The following is a 17982-nucleotide window of genomic DNA, read 5'->3' as shown; positions in this document are numbered from 1 at the left end:
ATTTTTAAAATTGATTCATCATTTTATACTTTATTTTTGTTATAACTTGAGAATATTTTTTTCATATTTTTACTAGTATTTTAAATTAATGTATGCATTTGTTTCAAAATATTGTTGCAGCTCTAATAAAACTGTAACAACTAGCTTTAGAGCAGATCCGGTTATACACAATGAAAAAAAAAGTATGGTGAAAACTGCCAAAATATGGTAAAATTTACCGTGTTTCTGGCTTTATGGGAAAATCAAAATTCTCGGTAATTTTTACCGAATGAGTTTGGTGAAATTAACAATAAAATATAGTTTTGTAATAAGCGATGAAATTTGGTACAATTTAGCAAGTTTATTATAGTACCTTAGAGCAGGTCATAAAAATCATTTATTCGGTTGAATTAACTTTTTTGTTTTACATTTTTTATTAAATGTGTGGCAATAAGAACTTGTGAAAACCAGAGCTTCAGATAAACTATTACTATATGAATGGAAAAATTTCTAAATGAATGTTTTAAATGTCATATATTTTGGTTTTATCATCGGAATTGCGTTGTTTTTTTTTACCAGAAATGTCATTACCTTAATGTTTGGTAATATAACGTAATATTACCAGAATTTTTTTTTGCTGTGATAAAAAATAACTCTTACAGATAATATTGCATAAACTTGTTGCTATCCGCTCTTCAAAGTAAAAACTATTAGAAATTTTTACGAAATCTGCATCGCAAATCTGTATTGCGAAATATCGTATCGCAATCTATTTTTGCTGCAACAAGAGAAGCAGTAGCTTTTATTGGTATAATATTTTAAATTACTTTTTTCGAACGAAAAAGGTAATTGCATCGTTAGTATCAAATTCAACTAAAATTTTTCTTTAAAAAGTATTTTGAAGTTTGTTAACAGGATAAGAAAAAGTTTGAATACTTCTTTTTACTTTTTATATCGGATAATTTTTTTTAATGAAAGTGTTTGATGCAAAAAAGTGAATGAGAGTTTCTTTGAAATGAACGACTTATATTCATTAGATAAAATTACAGTTAAGATATTTAAAAAGCTTAATCAATGCAGAAAAAAGAAAGATTTTAAAAAATATTCTAAGATTTTTATTAACCGAATAGTAATTTGCCAAATGGTATATGGTTTCAAGAATAATATTAAAAGATACTGTGTCACCTTCTGTGTCACTCTTAAGAATAACACTGTGTCATCTTCTTGCTTCTCTCAACAACTCTCACAGTTGTTACAATTTATATTTTTCACTTGAATCTAAAATTGTCACTTTTAAAATTATTCAAATTAAAAATCCCACAATATTTTATTGTGTGAACACATACTGAGTCTTAGAGATTTTGACTCGATTCTATAGAGATAAAATTTTTAAACTTGATCTTTTTTCTAGATTACCATTGCAAAATCATTTTTATGTTTTTTTGGACATATAATACAATATATATATATATATATATATATATATATATATATATATATATATATATATATATATATATATATATATATATATATATATATATATATATTATTATAAATGAGGTGTTTCAAAGTATTTTCTCAATTACCATAGTTTTCACCAGTGTTTTAGAGTATTTTGTAAATTATTTTTTCTCACAATACTTTGGTAGTTGGGAAAATTTATCATATTTCTTATCAAAACCACCTCAATAAATAGTTTAGAAAAATAATTAAATAAGTATGATATCTTAAACTAAAAATTGCACTTAATATTTCCATCAAGATGGCATCATATTTAAGATGAAATTTACAGTTTAAACCTCATTTTGTAAGTTTTTGGTAATTGCATTGTTGGTTTAACATCTTATTTTACATCTTTAAAGTGAACTAGTTTTTCAAATATTTGCTCAATTTGCTCAATTTTGAGTGATGCCATAATGATTATTGGTAAATCTTGACTTCTAATTTCAATTACCAACACAAACTTTAACTCCAAAAGTCAAAAACTGTTTTTTATTTATGCTGAAGTTACGAAACCACACTTTAAAAACAAATATTTAAAATTAACTGAAGGCTGAAGTATTTTTAAAGGAGAGCCATGCTATGAAAAATGAAATATTTGCTTATATTTTTATCACAAATTTATTTTTTACCTAGAGAAAATAATTAGGATTTAATTTAATATGTTTTCTGATGAATTAAATGTATAATAAAATAATTTTTATGTATTACATCACAAAAGTATATGAAATATATTTTTGAATTGAAGACGTAAGCTTCATTACATTTATATTGCATGTTTTTTTTAATATTCTTTTATGAATGCTTTTCAAGTATTGAAGCTTTTATTTTTAAATTGATTTTTCAGGTTGTGAGGCAGCCAACTGCAACAAACAAAGTTTCTGCTGCCATTCCAAACGGTCCGGCTATTCGCCAATTTGGCAATAGGATAAAAGATAATGAATATCCAGATGATTCCTTTGAAGAAAAAACTGGAAACTGCTGCGATCACTATCTTGCAAATTTAACAGAACAAACTGCCAAAAGCATTGATCGAGTTTGTAGATGCCTCTTCCCTTGTGCTTTCGTTATTTTTAATCTCATTTATTGGTTCTCTTGGGCACCATAAAATTAAAATTCATAAATTATAGTTAATGTATTTATCATACGAATTGTTTGAATGAGAAATGTTCATGGAATATTTAATTGGCCATGGTAATTTTCGTGTTAACTAATAATTAATGATTAGTCTAGGACTTGATGCACTGTATGAGAATCAGTCCCGAGCTTCTAAATTGGAAATTTCTCAGGATTTGTAAAGGTCAATCTTTTAGTTGATTTTTTTATCAGTCACACTGTAGAAAATTTCAGATCAAATTACGGTATAAAGTACCATCACTTTGGGTGCAACATCTGTAAAATCCATTTTTACCGCAAAATATTATACTGTAATTTTTACAGCAATTATTTAATTAGAGTGGTTAAGTGGTTTTACCGAAATTATTACCGTAAAAAGTACGGTACATCAGATTTTTTATTCCTTGACTCATTCCAGAAAATAATGGATTTTACAGTAAAAAGCACTGGTGTCTTGAGTGATTAATTGATACGATTTAATTAATATGATTTTTCTCTTGATTTAATTGATATGTTTGAAATGAGTATGCAAATGCAAGACAGAATTGCTATTGATTCAAAGAAATGTTGTTTTTTTAAGTTCTCACATATTGAATTCCATGATTGAAAGCTTAAGTTGATGTGTTGTATGCATGCTCGGTTCTGTAAAAGCGCGCCATAACTGCTGTTGGTTCAAAGAGTAGGCTTTTCTTTAGTTCCTACTTATTGAATATCGTAATCGAAAGATTGATGAAGTTATTGTGTTCTAGACAAGATTTGTTCTTTCGAAATGTGCCACAACTGCTGTTGTTCCGAAGAATTGCAGTTTTTTTTCTTTAGTTCCTACTTATTGAATATCATAATTGTTGAAGTCAATGTGTTCTAGACAAGGTTTGTTCCTTCAAAATTTGCTCCAACTGCTGTTGTTCCAAAGAAGTATTGTTTTTTCTTTACTTCTTTCTTATTGGATTAAATGTTCGAAATATTGTTTAAGTCAATGTATTCTAGACGAGGGTTGTTCTTACAAAATGAGCCACAACTACTGTCGTTCCGAAGAATTGTAATTTTTTTCTTCATTAGTTCCTACTTATTGAATATCATAATCGAAAGATTGTTGAAGTCAATGTGTTCTAGACAAGGTTTGTTCCTTCAAAATGTGCCACAACTGCTGTTGTTCCGAAGAATTGTAGTTTTTTCTTTAATTCCTACTTATTGAATATCATAATCGAAAGATTGTTTAAGTAAATGTGTTCTATACAAGCTCGGTCTTTTAAAACCGAACCATAACTGCTGTTGATCCGAAAAATTATTGCACTTTCTTTAGTTCCTACTTACTGAATACCATGCTCAAAAGATTAAGATGACGCTATAGCACAGTAGAAATTTCAATGCAAATTCTCTGTCAAATCCATAACTAATTTAAAATTTAAGGGAAAGAAAAAGTGAGTTCAGGCAAACCTAGAACAAGCCATGAAATTCCAATTGTTGAAGCAAGGAATTAAAATAACAAAATGCAAACAAATCATTGGAAGGGAACTTCCCCATTACTTAATTTTAAGTTATTTTCTCATATTTTGTTTTCATTTTATTTTGCAAATTTCTTTTCAGTACTTGAAACTTCATATCTGTCTTTAGGCTTTTTTGAGCTCACCTTTTTTATACTTCAAATTTTAAACTTCTTATGGAGGTTAAAGAAAATTTGCAAAGAAAATTTATCCCGTACTATAGCGTTCTCTGAAGTTCACGTGTTCTAGACAAGCTCGGTACTTCAAAATTGAACCATAACTATGATTGATTCGAACAATTGTCATATTTTTTTAGTTCCTACTTATAGAGTTTCATGATCGAAAGTTTAGGTTGATGTGATCTAGACAAGCTTGATTCGCTAAGAGTAAGCCATAATCGATATTGAATCATAGGCTCATTGTTTCATTCATTATAATGTTCAACAAAATGTAAAATGTTAAAGACATACATATTTTTTTATTTAAAGATACACCAATACTTTGATGAATCTTTAAAAAAAAGCTGCGAAAATCAGCGAATTTTTATCGCTGATATTCTATAGTTTTAAAATTACTGTAAAGTTATTATACATTGCTAGTATTTGAAAGTTTAATGTTATTTTTCACTTTATTTCAAAATGTTTCAAAATTCGAAAACTGTGCATAAGCATGGATAAGAAGGTAAAGTGTTCCTTTTTTCCTTATTTCAAAGAAGGACTTTTCCTTTTTTGAAATAAAGAAAAGAGGAATGAATAGTTCAAAGTTGAATTTTCACAAAAGCTAATAGTATAAATTAATAGTCAAAATTAGGAATCGAAATATACCAATATAAATATAGTGGTTAAATAAGATTCCTTTAAATTCTAGTAGCCTGCTTGTATGCAAAAATGATAAATTAATTAAAAATTTTTACAGCAAAATGAATATTTCTCAATAACAAGCTTTGGTGCTATGTATTATTTAAAACCTTTTAAAATATTTTTCACAAAATATGAAACTGCAATGAAAAATATTTTTTACAGGTGTGATTATGAAAAAATATAATGATCGATAATGTTTTTGTCCATAAAGGAATATCTATAAATGATATTGAATTATTATAATATAAATGCAAACAGTGATTTATAAAATATTTCTGCTTTAAGTATGATTTTCTTTCTTTTTAATTATTAGCAGTTATTTGTTTAAAGAACTGATGATATAATTATGCTTAAAATCTTTGGTCAGTTTGAATGTAAATAAATTTTAACTACAATTTTTCATATGTGTTTACATTACTTTTTCAAATATCTGCTTGATTTATGCATTATTTATCAAAATACTCTTGACAAACTTTTATAAATCTTATGGGAAAATGTTTGTTCCTTTTTTAATAATATAGTTCTCTTCGGTAGTTTTTCAATCAGACATTAAATATTGATTATATCTATAATCCAAGAGAAGAATTCGTAAGTTTTTTTTCGCATCTACTTCATCGCTGGAATTCCAAACGGTTTGCTTACAGATTAAGGAATTTTAGACCGATCATTAAAAGACGGGTAACTAAATTAAAAGCAATATTATCGTGATTATTTTTTTACCAAGTGTATGTCAATAATAAAAAATAAACTCACTTGAGGGTTAAAGCCCTAAAAAAGTATAGTATCTTAATTTGAATACGTGTATTTTTATAATATAAATTTATTATACATATAAAAACTCAGCTATACCAATAAAACGTTTCATGTAAAAATAGAACAATACATTATAACTACCAAAATTTTTTAAATTTTTTTTATTTAATTTAACACTTAATTTCTTTCCAACACAGATTTTACAAATGTAACGCTTTCTTTGTATGCACAATTAAGCATGCAAAACACCATCAAGTAGAACCTAACATCGAATCGAAATGTATTGGATAATTATTATAGATTATTATAGAATAGAACAAAACACTTTCTGCATTTTTTTTAAAACTTTAGTATTTAAAATGAAATGATCATGCAGTTTATATTTTTTTAAATACTCTATGCATATGCTTAGGGTTTATCAGAAAATAAGTTTTCTACATGCTAAGACAAAAAATTAACATTTCTTATTTTTAAATTCAAGTAAAAATTATTAATACTCTACCAGAGGGTTAGAGATAAAAATGAAAATGAGAAAGAATATGATTCTTTTTGAATCATTTATGTAGATAATTTTGAATATGAAGAACAAATAGCTTGTAACACCACAGTTACAAATCCTTTGATATCATTTTGAGGCTTTTTAAAAATCAATAATTTTTAACGAATGTCTTATTTCAGCAAAAATACTATACTAAGGTATCAATATTTTACACTAAGGAATATATCTTACGAATATCTCTCTCATTTAAACTCGTTTTATTTCTGTAAAAATACTATATTAAGATATCAATATTTCACACTAAGGAATATATTTTACGAATATATCTTTCAAATAATATTTCGATACTAGAGATCGTAAACTCTAACTATTGATATTCGCAAAATGGATCAACTTCATCGCTAACATTTAGCGACAAATGCATTTAAGCCGCTAGTTTCTAGGTAAGTAGAAATGCTAAAATGTTTTTGCATGATCAGTAGTCTGTTGTATACTAGTATATCTTAGTGCTAGTGTTAGTTAGTGTTTGTATACTGTTTCGTGACGATTGAAAAGTAAATTAATTTTGTGATGTTTTGAGATTAAAATGAATTTGATTTATTTTCTGAAATCTGAATAAGGTTACATTTTATTTTTTAAGAGCAAATTATGAGGTAAGTATAAGCCAATTTTAATTGAGTTATATAATAGGTATCAGTCAAAAAAAGTAACATTTTAATATCATTAGAATATGTAAAAAATTATTTCAATTCAAATGGATTAAAGTTTAAGCATGTTTAGATTGTGAATTCTAATCACAGCAAATTAAAATCAATGTCAATTTAAATTTTGCAAGAATTAAATGTATTTAGATTAACTAATATTAACATTTAAACAAAAACAGTCAGATATGCAATAAATTATTTTCCAAAATTTCATTTAATATTCATCCAAACCAATAACTAATCATCCTACTCCAAATGAAAATTGGAATAGTAAATGAGTATTTTTATACCAAAAAAATTCAACATGGATATTGCGTTAACAGTTTTCTTTGTCACTTTATTGGAGACAGCATTTTTTGATGGGGCCCAGGATCCGGACTTATGTACACTTTAAAAACTAACTGTTTTCTAATACTTATACAAATTTGGTGTTGAAAAACTCGAAAAATAGTGTGAATGATAATTTTATTTTAAGTTGATACCAAATAGAGCATTCTCACAAGCTTCAAATTGTGTAGGTTAATTTTAACACTGGTAATTGATAAAGCTCACACCAATTTGTAAATTTGAAGATCGATGGTGAAGAAGATTGTGTTTTTTAAATTTCACAGAAATTAGAAAAATTTTGCAAAAAATTAGAATATATATTTAAGCTATTTAATTAAATTTTTGTACGAAATTAAGGTAGAGCATGTTTTACTTTTGACAATATTATTAGAAGTGTAAAGGCGAATAATTGTAAAATTTCAAGAAGTTGAAAACATGGCGACCAATATTTTTTTCAGATTTAATTGATCATACCAAGCAATTTTCAATCCTCTTTACCAGTGTTTACCAACTGGCGGTTTTGAGGGCCGCATCCGTCCCGCGAAGCATTTTTTTTTGTGACCCGCGAACTAAAATATATTAGTTGTCATTTTTTGCGGACAAATTTCGTAAAAAATTCTATATGGGCTTAAAATACTTTTCTTTCGTTTAAAAAAACCTAATTTCTTCGTTTCTGTGAAATTTAACATACCAACGGTGCAAAAAAATTTATTTCTCAGGTTTTGCATTCAAGAAAATATTTGTATTATTTGTAATTCAATACTTTTGTTTTGTGCAACTTGACTAACATCTGACAGTAATATTTATTGTTCCTTCAAACATTAAAGAGTCCTATATAAAATTTTGATAAAGTTGCGCCCTCTCCATTTGACTGGTGTTTTAATTGCGGTCCCCGGCCTTTTGTAAGTTGGAAACCCCTGCTTTAGTGATCGATAAAAAATAATAATTGTGGTCGATTATTAGCACAGTAATTTAAATCTTCTCGTCGAATTGTTTTTACAAACTACTCATATAAACTGCTATAAAATTGTGTATGTTTTTAGTTGTATAATAAGAATATTTATATTCTCCTAAGAATTACATAAATCTGTCAATTGTGTAAAATGACCTGATAATATTTAACTTTTAATCACTTCAGTTTTGTTCGAATTCCTATTAATATTCTGCCTGCGCTGTGATGTCTGATTAACAAACTAATTTTACTTTAAGAAATATTGTATGTATGCATTCTAAGTTTATATTTTTTACTTTATATAGTATTGTACGATTAACTTTGCTGATTTGTATGTGTATCTAATTTTACTGAAATTATACATTTTAATGTTACTTTATAACGAATATCGTGGCGGCTACTTTACACCAAGTAGTGTAAAAGAACATTGTGGGTGTTTCAATTCACCAAGAAACCTTGGTTTTGGTGTAGAGGAACATTTAATTAAACGTTACTTTGGTGTAAAGTAGTTGTCACTATTCTTGCTGTTCAGATACATGAAATATTTTTACTGTGTAAGGATATTCTAAATTTTAAATATTTTGGTTGAAATTTAGAGATTTTCAGCGATTTTTTTCATTTTGGTTTATAGTATATTTTCATCATGATTATTATTTTTGTACATTAAGTTACAGAAATAGCTTTTTAGTGAGTAACTAAGTACTGGAAAACTCTCATAAGTCTTGAAGGAGTTTTGTAATTATTTCAATTTGAAAATATTGAGTTTAAGACTCATCTTGATTAAATATTAGAGTTTTCACTCTGTGCAAATCTAACAGAAATAAATTTATTGGAAATTTTTTAAAAATTTATTTATTAAAAAAAATACTTTAAATTCCATGATATTTCCATCAGTGAATACAAATTTTAAAGACATCCGATGGGATCTACCCCACTAACTAAAATACAAAACTCCTGATTTTTATGATTATTAGTTAAGTTTGTTTAAAGTTGATGCCTGGTTTACCGGATTACTGGTTTAAGATGAAAAACATAATCCTACTTTAGTGCCCATATTTAAAGTCTATTATTGCAAATAGGGTCTTTAATAATACCTTAACATTTGTTGGCTTTCAACTGAAAATAAAAAGTTAATCCTTTAAAAGAAAGTTTAATATTACACCTAATTAATGTTTAAAAATAAATGCATTTTTCTTTTTTTTTAAATGTAATAAAGAAAATTACTTGACTGGAAGCTTCTTTATTTTATTTGAAAATAAAAATCTGGAGTAATTTTATTTAAATTAAAAAATCTGGAGTAATTGGAGTATCAACTGAACATTTTTGGAGGGTGATTTGATTTTTGATATTTAGTATGATAAGCTTTAGGAATAATTTTTTATTAACTCGTGGTATTCTAGCATAAAAATAAACTGGACATTTACTATTAGTTATTGGGTTATTTCTTATTAGTTTTTAAGCTGAAGAAAAGTGTTCACTTATGTTTAAACCTAGTTTAAAATGTTTTGAAAATTTTATTATGATGCTAGTAATCAGTTTTCAAGCATTTCATATTATTTTCTTATTAATAGTCAACCTAATCTAAAATTACTTGCTTCTTATTCAAGGCATTCGCTAGTTCTTACATGCAAACCCATTTTAAAATCATGACATAATCAGATTAGTTTTTTAACCGTATTCCGAATTACCGTTTTCAGAAAAATGCCCTTTGAAAGACTTTCCTTTCATTATTTTCATTATAATAATACGCTTTCTAATATTTATTATTATCAACTCTACTTACATCATAATAATTTTCATTATTATTTATCCCCTTTTTATCATTATAAACATATTAAATAATGGATTTTTGAAGAAAATTTTATCTTAACATCTTTTAACTCTAATTCCTTCCAACATTAAGTACTACGTTCATTAATTTTAACTTGTATTGAGAATTTACTTCCTATTGAGAAATTACTTGTATTTTAGATGTTGTCAAAGCTATAGCACATTGAAATTATATTTTTTTAAAAATAGAAAGAAATGTAATAACTTTCATCAAAATTGGTTATAGATTATTTTTCTATTTTCTTAGAAGTTCATGAACGGTAATGCACATCTAAACCACAGATTAAAAATTTATTTTTAAATTGAAAACAATTTAATGCTCACTTTTGAAAGAAAAATCAAGCTTCGGAATTATTCTTTTAGTTTAAATAAAAGAGTCTGGATCAATTATTCTTTACTGTAACAAGTGTATTATTATCATTTTTAATTCCAACTAAATTGTGTTTTATTATGTATTATAGTATATTATTTACTATCATGTTGATATTTTGATGAACATTTTGTACAGAAATTTCTTTAGTCTGTTTTTTGTGTATGTGTATAAATAAAAGTAATTGGAAGAAATTGGTATGCTTTGTAGTTTATTTTAACAATGTCAATAGTCTGTTTATCAGAATGCTTCACATGCTTATACAGATGCGTGATGAATTTGTTGCAAAATTTTGAATGTATTTTGGACGGTTTTGAATAAAAGATAAATAAAGTAATAAATTATCTATTTAATTACCAATTGTTACTTAGATAACAAATTCTTCAATTTTCTCAACAATCTTGTTTCATATATTTAATATATATTATTTTACAAATAAAAATTATTTAAAAAAAGAAAAAGATTTTTATAAGAAAATTTATAATAATGTCAAAACTACGAAAATATTTATATACTTTTTTATTACTCTTTAAATTATTTATTTTCATAGGATTATATACTTTAAATATATATTATACACATCAAATATATATATTATGTACTTTAAATATGCATTATATATTTTAAAAATTTATTTATGCTGAAATTGTTAGCTAAATAACGTATCATAATGCTGTAACGTAAAAGTTTTTTTATACTGTATATCAAGCAAAGAAATTAACTAATTTGTTTCAAAACCTATGTATAAACTTAAATTTTAAACATTAATTTTACATTAATAAGATTAAAACAAATCGATAAGTAAATAAGTGGAATAAAAATTTAAGTAAGACTGGCAGACTTCAGTTACAGTTCAGATTTTCGAACTAGGGAGAAGACAACAATCTAAATCCATTGTCAAAAACTCTGAGCAAGAACATCGAAAAATTATTTTTTTATCTTTGAAAATGCTATACTTTTAAAAATATTAATGTATAGTCATCTTCATTCATACGTGGATTCTTTAAGTTTTATCAGGATCTTTAATGATATAGATAATACTGATTAATAATATAACTTTAAGAATTGAAGAAAACCATGTTCAATCAATGGTTAGTTAAATGTCAAACAATATTTCTTGATTACAATGATCTCCCTTTTAATTATTTTTGTTGTCAGTTGACAAAAAAATAACTTTTACTTAATAATATAATATTGATAAAAATGTAGTTAAGTTTGCTGAAACAGACATCCTCTTTCCAATTTAAATAATACTAATAATGATTCTATCAGATAATTATAGTTTAAATTCTTCGATAGAGTTTTAAGAAACTAAATATTACTACTATACATACTCATATTATATAAAATTATTCCTTTTAGATAATGCATTGCAGCAAATAAGATAATCATTTTATTTATAACATGTCATTACCGTAAAGTTTCATTAAAAAAGTAAACAATTGCATTTTCTTGAGATTTTAAGGGATACATCATGAATGTTATGACCCTTTTTAATCAAGTGTTTAAAACAAAAAATTTTTTCTCATTTTTAAGGAATGTCTCTGTAAAACTGTAATTAAACACTAATTTGTATATTAGAGTTCTGAAATTAATAATTTGAGTTAAAAAAATTGCCGCATTATTTTGGTGTAGATTTTGAGTTCTGATTTTTTTTTCAAAATTAGACAACCCTTGCAGTTAAAAAAATAATTTATGTAGCCCCATAATTTTTGTATAGTCACATGGAAAGTAATCTGCATAGAATCTTTTATAGATGATCACCAATGCGTATAAATTTTTGAATCATTTAGTCCTCAAATTGATTTTTTGTAACAATTTGTTTCTGTATATTAAATGTGGCAATGATTTAGAAAAGTTCTAAAAAACTGGTAGCGGGATTTCCTTTAAATAAAACAGTTTCTAAAATTTAAGAACGTATTTCAAATTATTAAAAAAATGTAAAATTTCAGCTTATATTGAATTAAAAAAATAATATTCAAAGAAATTGTATTTGCTTAGATATTACTTAATTGCATAGGGAAGAATTTTTAAATAACAAAAAGAACAAATCTTTTCTTTTATTTAAGAAATAAAATAAAACAATAAGAAATAAAGCTACATTCGAGGATAAAAGAAATATAAAGTTTGAATAGTGATGTCAGTGATTAAGTGAGAAGAATTGAATATTAAAAGAAAAGCGGGACATAATTTTAAAATTTTTTAAAAATGTATGTTCTATTTTGAATGTTCATAAAAGAGTATATAAAAATGCTTAAAAAATCTGCTAAGTTAATTTCAACACCTATTGAATTTAATTTTGATATGATATTAAATATATATATACATTAAATATTCCATATTTTAAATATTTCATTTCATTATTATTAAATATTCCATTTATTATATTAATTATTAATATAATATTAAATATTCCATTTCATTCAATTAAAAAATTTTAATGTTTTAGTTTGCTTTGAGTAAACAAAAAGAAAATTTTTCATCATTCAAACAATACTTAACTACATTCTTTCATTTTTAACAAAGAAATAATATTTTTTTAAAGTTTGAATCAATAAAAATCGCAAATTCTCTCTAATATAAAAAAAATACATTTATCAGTAATGACTTTAAAAAAGTAATACAATGTTTTTAAAATTAATACATGAAATTTATAAGAAATGAATACTTAAATTTCATTTTTGAAAACTTCATGACAAATGTATATTCGTAAATTTTATGACAAAAGTATTTTCATAAACTTTCGGTTACTTTCGTGATTTTTCTTTAACCATTTCGAACCAAAAAATAAAAGCTAAATTAAGTATTAATTGATTAATTATTTTTGTTTAACTAAGCAGTCAACTGTTATTTCGAGCAATGTGTACAAAGAGTAATAAAAAATTGTGTCCTGCAAAAAGTTTCTTTTAATGATCTGATTTCCATAGAGTCAACTTTAAATATGCATATTAATTTAAACTGATTATTAACTAAATTTTGGAATCAGACAGAAAAATTTGGCTTTCCGAGTAAACTTTTCAACATATTTTAATTTTTGACCATCAAAAAGAAGAGTAAGCTATGATCTGAAAATTTAAGTCCCTTTAGTTTAATATGGAATGAATCGAAGTTTTGGCTCCTCAAGGCTAATTTCACTTTTCGCGTATTTTTTCAAATCTTGTGAAATTTTTAAATGGACAGATAAATATTTGCCGACAATTTCAAAATTCGTTTTTCCATAGATAATCCAATATAAAAATATTTTTTTATTTATTTTTATTTATAAATTTAGAATTAATCGAAAATTTTTATTTGCTATACATAAAACATTTTTATTCCTTTAAATTATTTAAATGACAAAATCCAAAATTTAAATCGAATCGATCGGATAATTTCAGTTTTATTATTCAAGAGCTATAAAACCTATTTCACTTATATTTTAATTTGTATAATTTAAAATTATGTTAAAATTTGATTAGTTTAAAATGATACCAAACTTTTTAGACTATTAAAAAATGTAATGAGTAAATTAATTCGCATATTTGAAATCATTTATTTAAACAATTGAAATTGATTTTAAATTTGTAAAAATCTGTTTATCAGAACAAAAGTTATTCTCGCTTATGTCAATATCTCGTATCACGTTTTCAAAACGGAATTTTAAACGATAATATCGTTGATCATCATCGACTCATCGACCTCATCATGATATCGTTGGTATGAGATTGTCCAAAATTTAAAAAAAATCAGTCGAATAATTTTAATTTTATTATTCCAGAGCTAGAATGATCTATTTTATTCATACTTTGGAATTTAGTTTTAAAAACAATCTAGTTTAAAACGATATAAAAATTTTTATACTTTACAATTTAAAAATATTTTGACTAATAATAAGTCAAATAAGTAAATTAATTTGCATATTTGGAATCAATCCTTTAAAATTGAAATTGACATTAAACTTGAAAAAAGAGTAAAACTAAAAGAACAAAATTATTTAAGAATATTCAAAACAGTTTTGCTCACTATATTATGACATCAGAGTCTGGGACCTCAAGGAGTTAAACGCGAAGAACTCATATTACATTTGAGAAATGGAATTTTAAATGATAATATCGTTGATATGAGATCTCACAACACGATCTATAAAATATTTTCTCCTCATAACAAATTTAGACGATAATGCTTATCGCTTTTCCTGACGCATAGCTTCAACTTTTGTTTATGATATTTGCTTAGTAATTCTACAAAGGGAACGGAAATTTGGATCATTATTCATGCTTAGTTTAGTAAAATGAAAAATTCATAAGGAGGAACTTTTCGTTGGAATTTCGTTTGGTTTTACAATAAATTTGCTGGGTAATACATATTTTAGGCTCATATATATTTAAGAAAAATCAAATAATGAAACTAAGGGGAGATATTTTGGTTATTTAGTTGAAACAAATTAACCGTCAGAATTTAAATTAGATTTTTAGAATAATCCGAACTAGAAGCAAAGTAGCTCGAAATGAAAACGTCGGGTTTGGATGATTGGGAATTTTATTTGGAATAAATGTAATTTAAATTTAGTTTTGGATTAGATAATCTGAAATGCTATTTTCAAAAGAAATAAAGAAAATTATTCTGAAATAAACATTATGAAATTTCCTTCTGTAAGTTTTTCTTTCAAAACTTGAATTTTAATTTTTTTAAAACAATATTACCTCAGACACATATATAACAGATGATATGTATAGGATATGTATTATCTGTAAAATGGGAGATATGTATGAAAAGAAAAATATATGGATATTTCAACTAATATAATTTATGGGGAAAACTTGCTTTACAATATTCCAGCACTTCCTAAAAATTGTTTGCTGCAGTTTGTCCATCCAATTAACCTTAATAATTAAAGGAAATAACATTTTTTAAATTTTCTTCCTTGAAACCGTTCAAGACTAGTATGGTTGAAAAAACCATAAATATGAAATTATATGGTTTTATAACCATTTACAACTAGCATGGTTTCAAAACAGTAAAAAAGAAACTTAACTGAACATTGGAGGCTTTTTTCAAGGAAATAGGCATCGGAATTAGGTTGTAGTGGAGTTATATTTTAACAAAATTACTGTTGAATGAGGTTTAAATAGTTTATTCGATTTTTTCACCTATCGTTCTTACGATAGGCGTCATTCCCATCTCCTGATGGGAATCACAAAGCTATGTTTGTGTTTAGCAGCTTCATGGTGCTGCATATGTGCGTGATCGTATTCTAATAGTCCAGAGTCACAAATTGGGGAGTGCGGGACCCTGGAAACTCTTCATGTGTTGAAGGATTAGCCCTCTCAGCTATAAAATGCATCCAGATGCAAAAAAAACAAACTGGTTTCATTAGGTGGGTCTAGTTATTGCTAAAAAAGTTAGGTTGTTTTACAGTATAAGGTGAAATCAGTTAATAAACGGTTTTTCTTACAGTTAACAGTTTGAATACCATCTTTCTTTATGGATCTTATGGACTCATTCACTTGAATATGGTAAAATAACAATTAAACAGCTTGTTATTTAACCATTTTTTCCGAGAAATTTCTTACAGTGAGGTTTGTTATATGCATACAAAGCATGTATAGGCTTGACCAATTTATTTGTTCATAAAAAGGCTATTAAGTTTTAAAAGGCAGGTCAATTCGTTTTCTGAGAAATATTCAATGAGAGAATAAGAGCATCAAATACAAGAATTAAAGAGTCTTGATACGATTTTCCTTTATTTTGAATTAAAAATTATTTTTTAGGTAATTGAATAGTAAACCTTTTTAATGATATTCAGTTACGAATTTCAGTAAAAAAGTAACATTTTTGAAGACCTTTTAAAGATACATGAATTCCTTTAATTTTTTGTGCTTTTATACTTTTGAGACATTCCGTGAATCTATTTTATGAAATAAAAGTTAAACATATATATATATATATATATATATATATATATATATATATATATATATATATATATATATATATATATATATATATATATATATATATATATATATATATATATATATATATATATATATATATATATATATATATATATATATATATATATATATATATATATATATATTGTGAAGAAAAATGCACTTAAATTTTCAGTATCACTTGCTTCAGTAGGAGAAAACACTTAGTTTTATCATGCGCTTTGAATCAGCTGCCAGCAGTTGTTTATTACCTGTCGTTATGAAAGTTGTGAGTATTAATTTGAGTATTAATTTTTTTAAAATCCCTAGACGTTTCGAAAACTATGTGCCAGGAATCATTTTAACACGTTCACGCCGGGAAAAGTGAAAATACTGGTAGAAGAACTATTTCAATATCAGATAATATTCGGGAGGAGTTGATCTATGCTCAACAATAACAATTCACTGTAAGGAAATTTATCACGGCGAAGAAGCAATTCAATATAAAAATTGCATCCGTTAAAAACAATTGGTAGCTATAGATTTTTATTATTCCCGGAAAAAAACTAAAAAATGAAATTTATTTGTTACCAATTTTTACTCCTGTGCGCCGCCAAGATGAGAAAATTAAGCGTGACCCACCAGTGGGTCACCCCGGCGTGAACGTGTTAAAAAGGACCGAGACAATAAAATTGAAGAAACAGTTAGTGTTATTAAGGAAGCATTCGATGAGATTTCCATCAAATTACACGAACTCGTTAAAATAAAATGATATACATCATCTACATTTTATAGCACTGCATTTAACGATCGCAATCTTTAATATACGTTATGTAATCAATATAGTAGGTTTAATATCGAAATTTCTGCAGCAGAATCAAGGACATAATAAGTTCAAGTACCGAAATTCCCGTGTACCTGTCCAATCTATAAGCTTCTACACCAACCTGAAGTACAACCTGAAACAAGCTGAACTGAATTCAAATAAATAAAATATGTATAAATATTTCAATGCGTAGTTATATACTATTTCAAAAGTGTGACCTTTCACCTTGTGCTTTGCACTTCTTTACTTTTCCTTATGTTTGATGTCTGGTATCTTGTATGATTCTGTTGTTTAAATTTTATTAAAGTTTAGTTTAAATATGCCACTTTTCCCTTTTTAATCTTTGACGATTGTTATATTTCAAATGCAGATGAAATACACACAGCCTATCTAACCAAATATATAGCTGAAATTGATTAATTATCTTCTCATTAACTACCTAATTGGGGATTCGAGACCCAACGCGGGCAACACAGTACTTCCATTCGTTTAATATTAGATGAGTTAAACATGAAATCTTGCCCTCATAAATACACAGTATACTATGGTCATTTTCGAGTATTCAATCATTTAAACGAGCATTTCTGAATTTATTTTAATAGAAAATAAATATGATCCATAAGACTGTAATGATTAACATACACGAATAAACGATCCGTATATGTTAGTCATTATAGTCTTTGCCTAGATTGCCTTGCGCTGCAATGAAGTTAATAGGACATTTTCCCTGAAAAAAGAATGTCAGTACTTTTCATGTCTATAACAATGACCTTTATTTTTTGGAAGTTTCCAAACTTACTTTCTATCGTGTCAAGAAAGATCTCCAGATGGCGCTGAGGACTGACACCGGTGATCGAACATTTT

At 25.8% G+C, this 17982-nt stretch overlaps 1 protein-coding gene across 1 annotated transcript in view; it reads left to right on the top strand.

The window, feature by feature from the left end:
- Positions 1 to 4025, top strand: part of LOC107446843 (glycine receptor subunit alpha-2-like) — a 72284-nt gene extending 68259 nt beyond the window's left edge. Inside the window, exon 9 of the mRNA XM_043041999.3 lies at positions 2330 to 4025. Coding sequence (XP_042897933.3) covers positions 2330 to 2590 — 261 coding nt within the window. The 3' untranslated portion in view covers positions 2591 to 4025. The remainder of the gene's footprint in view (positions 1 to 2329) is intronic.
- Positions 4026 to 17982: the final 13957 nt, after the last annotated feature.

The sequence above is a fragment of the Parasteatoda tepidariorum genome, chromosome 6, assembly GCF_982258835.1.
Source record: "Parasteatoda tepidariorum strain Cologne lab strain chromosome 6, Ptep-v5.0, whole genome shotgun sequence".
Classification (NCBI taxonomy): Eukaryota; Metazoa; Arthropoda; class Arachnida; order Araneae; family Theridiidae; genus Parasteatoda; species Parasteatoda tepidariorum.
This window is presented reverse-complemented; position numbering and strand designations above follow the sequence as displayed.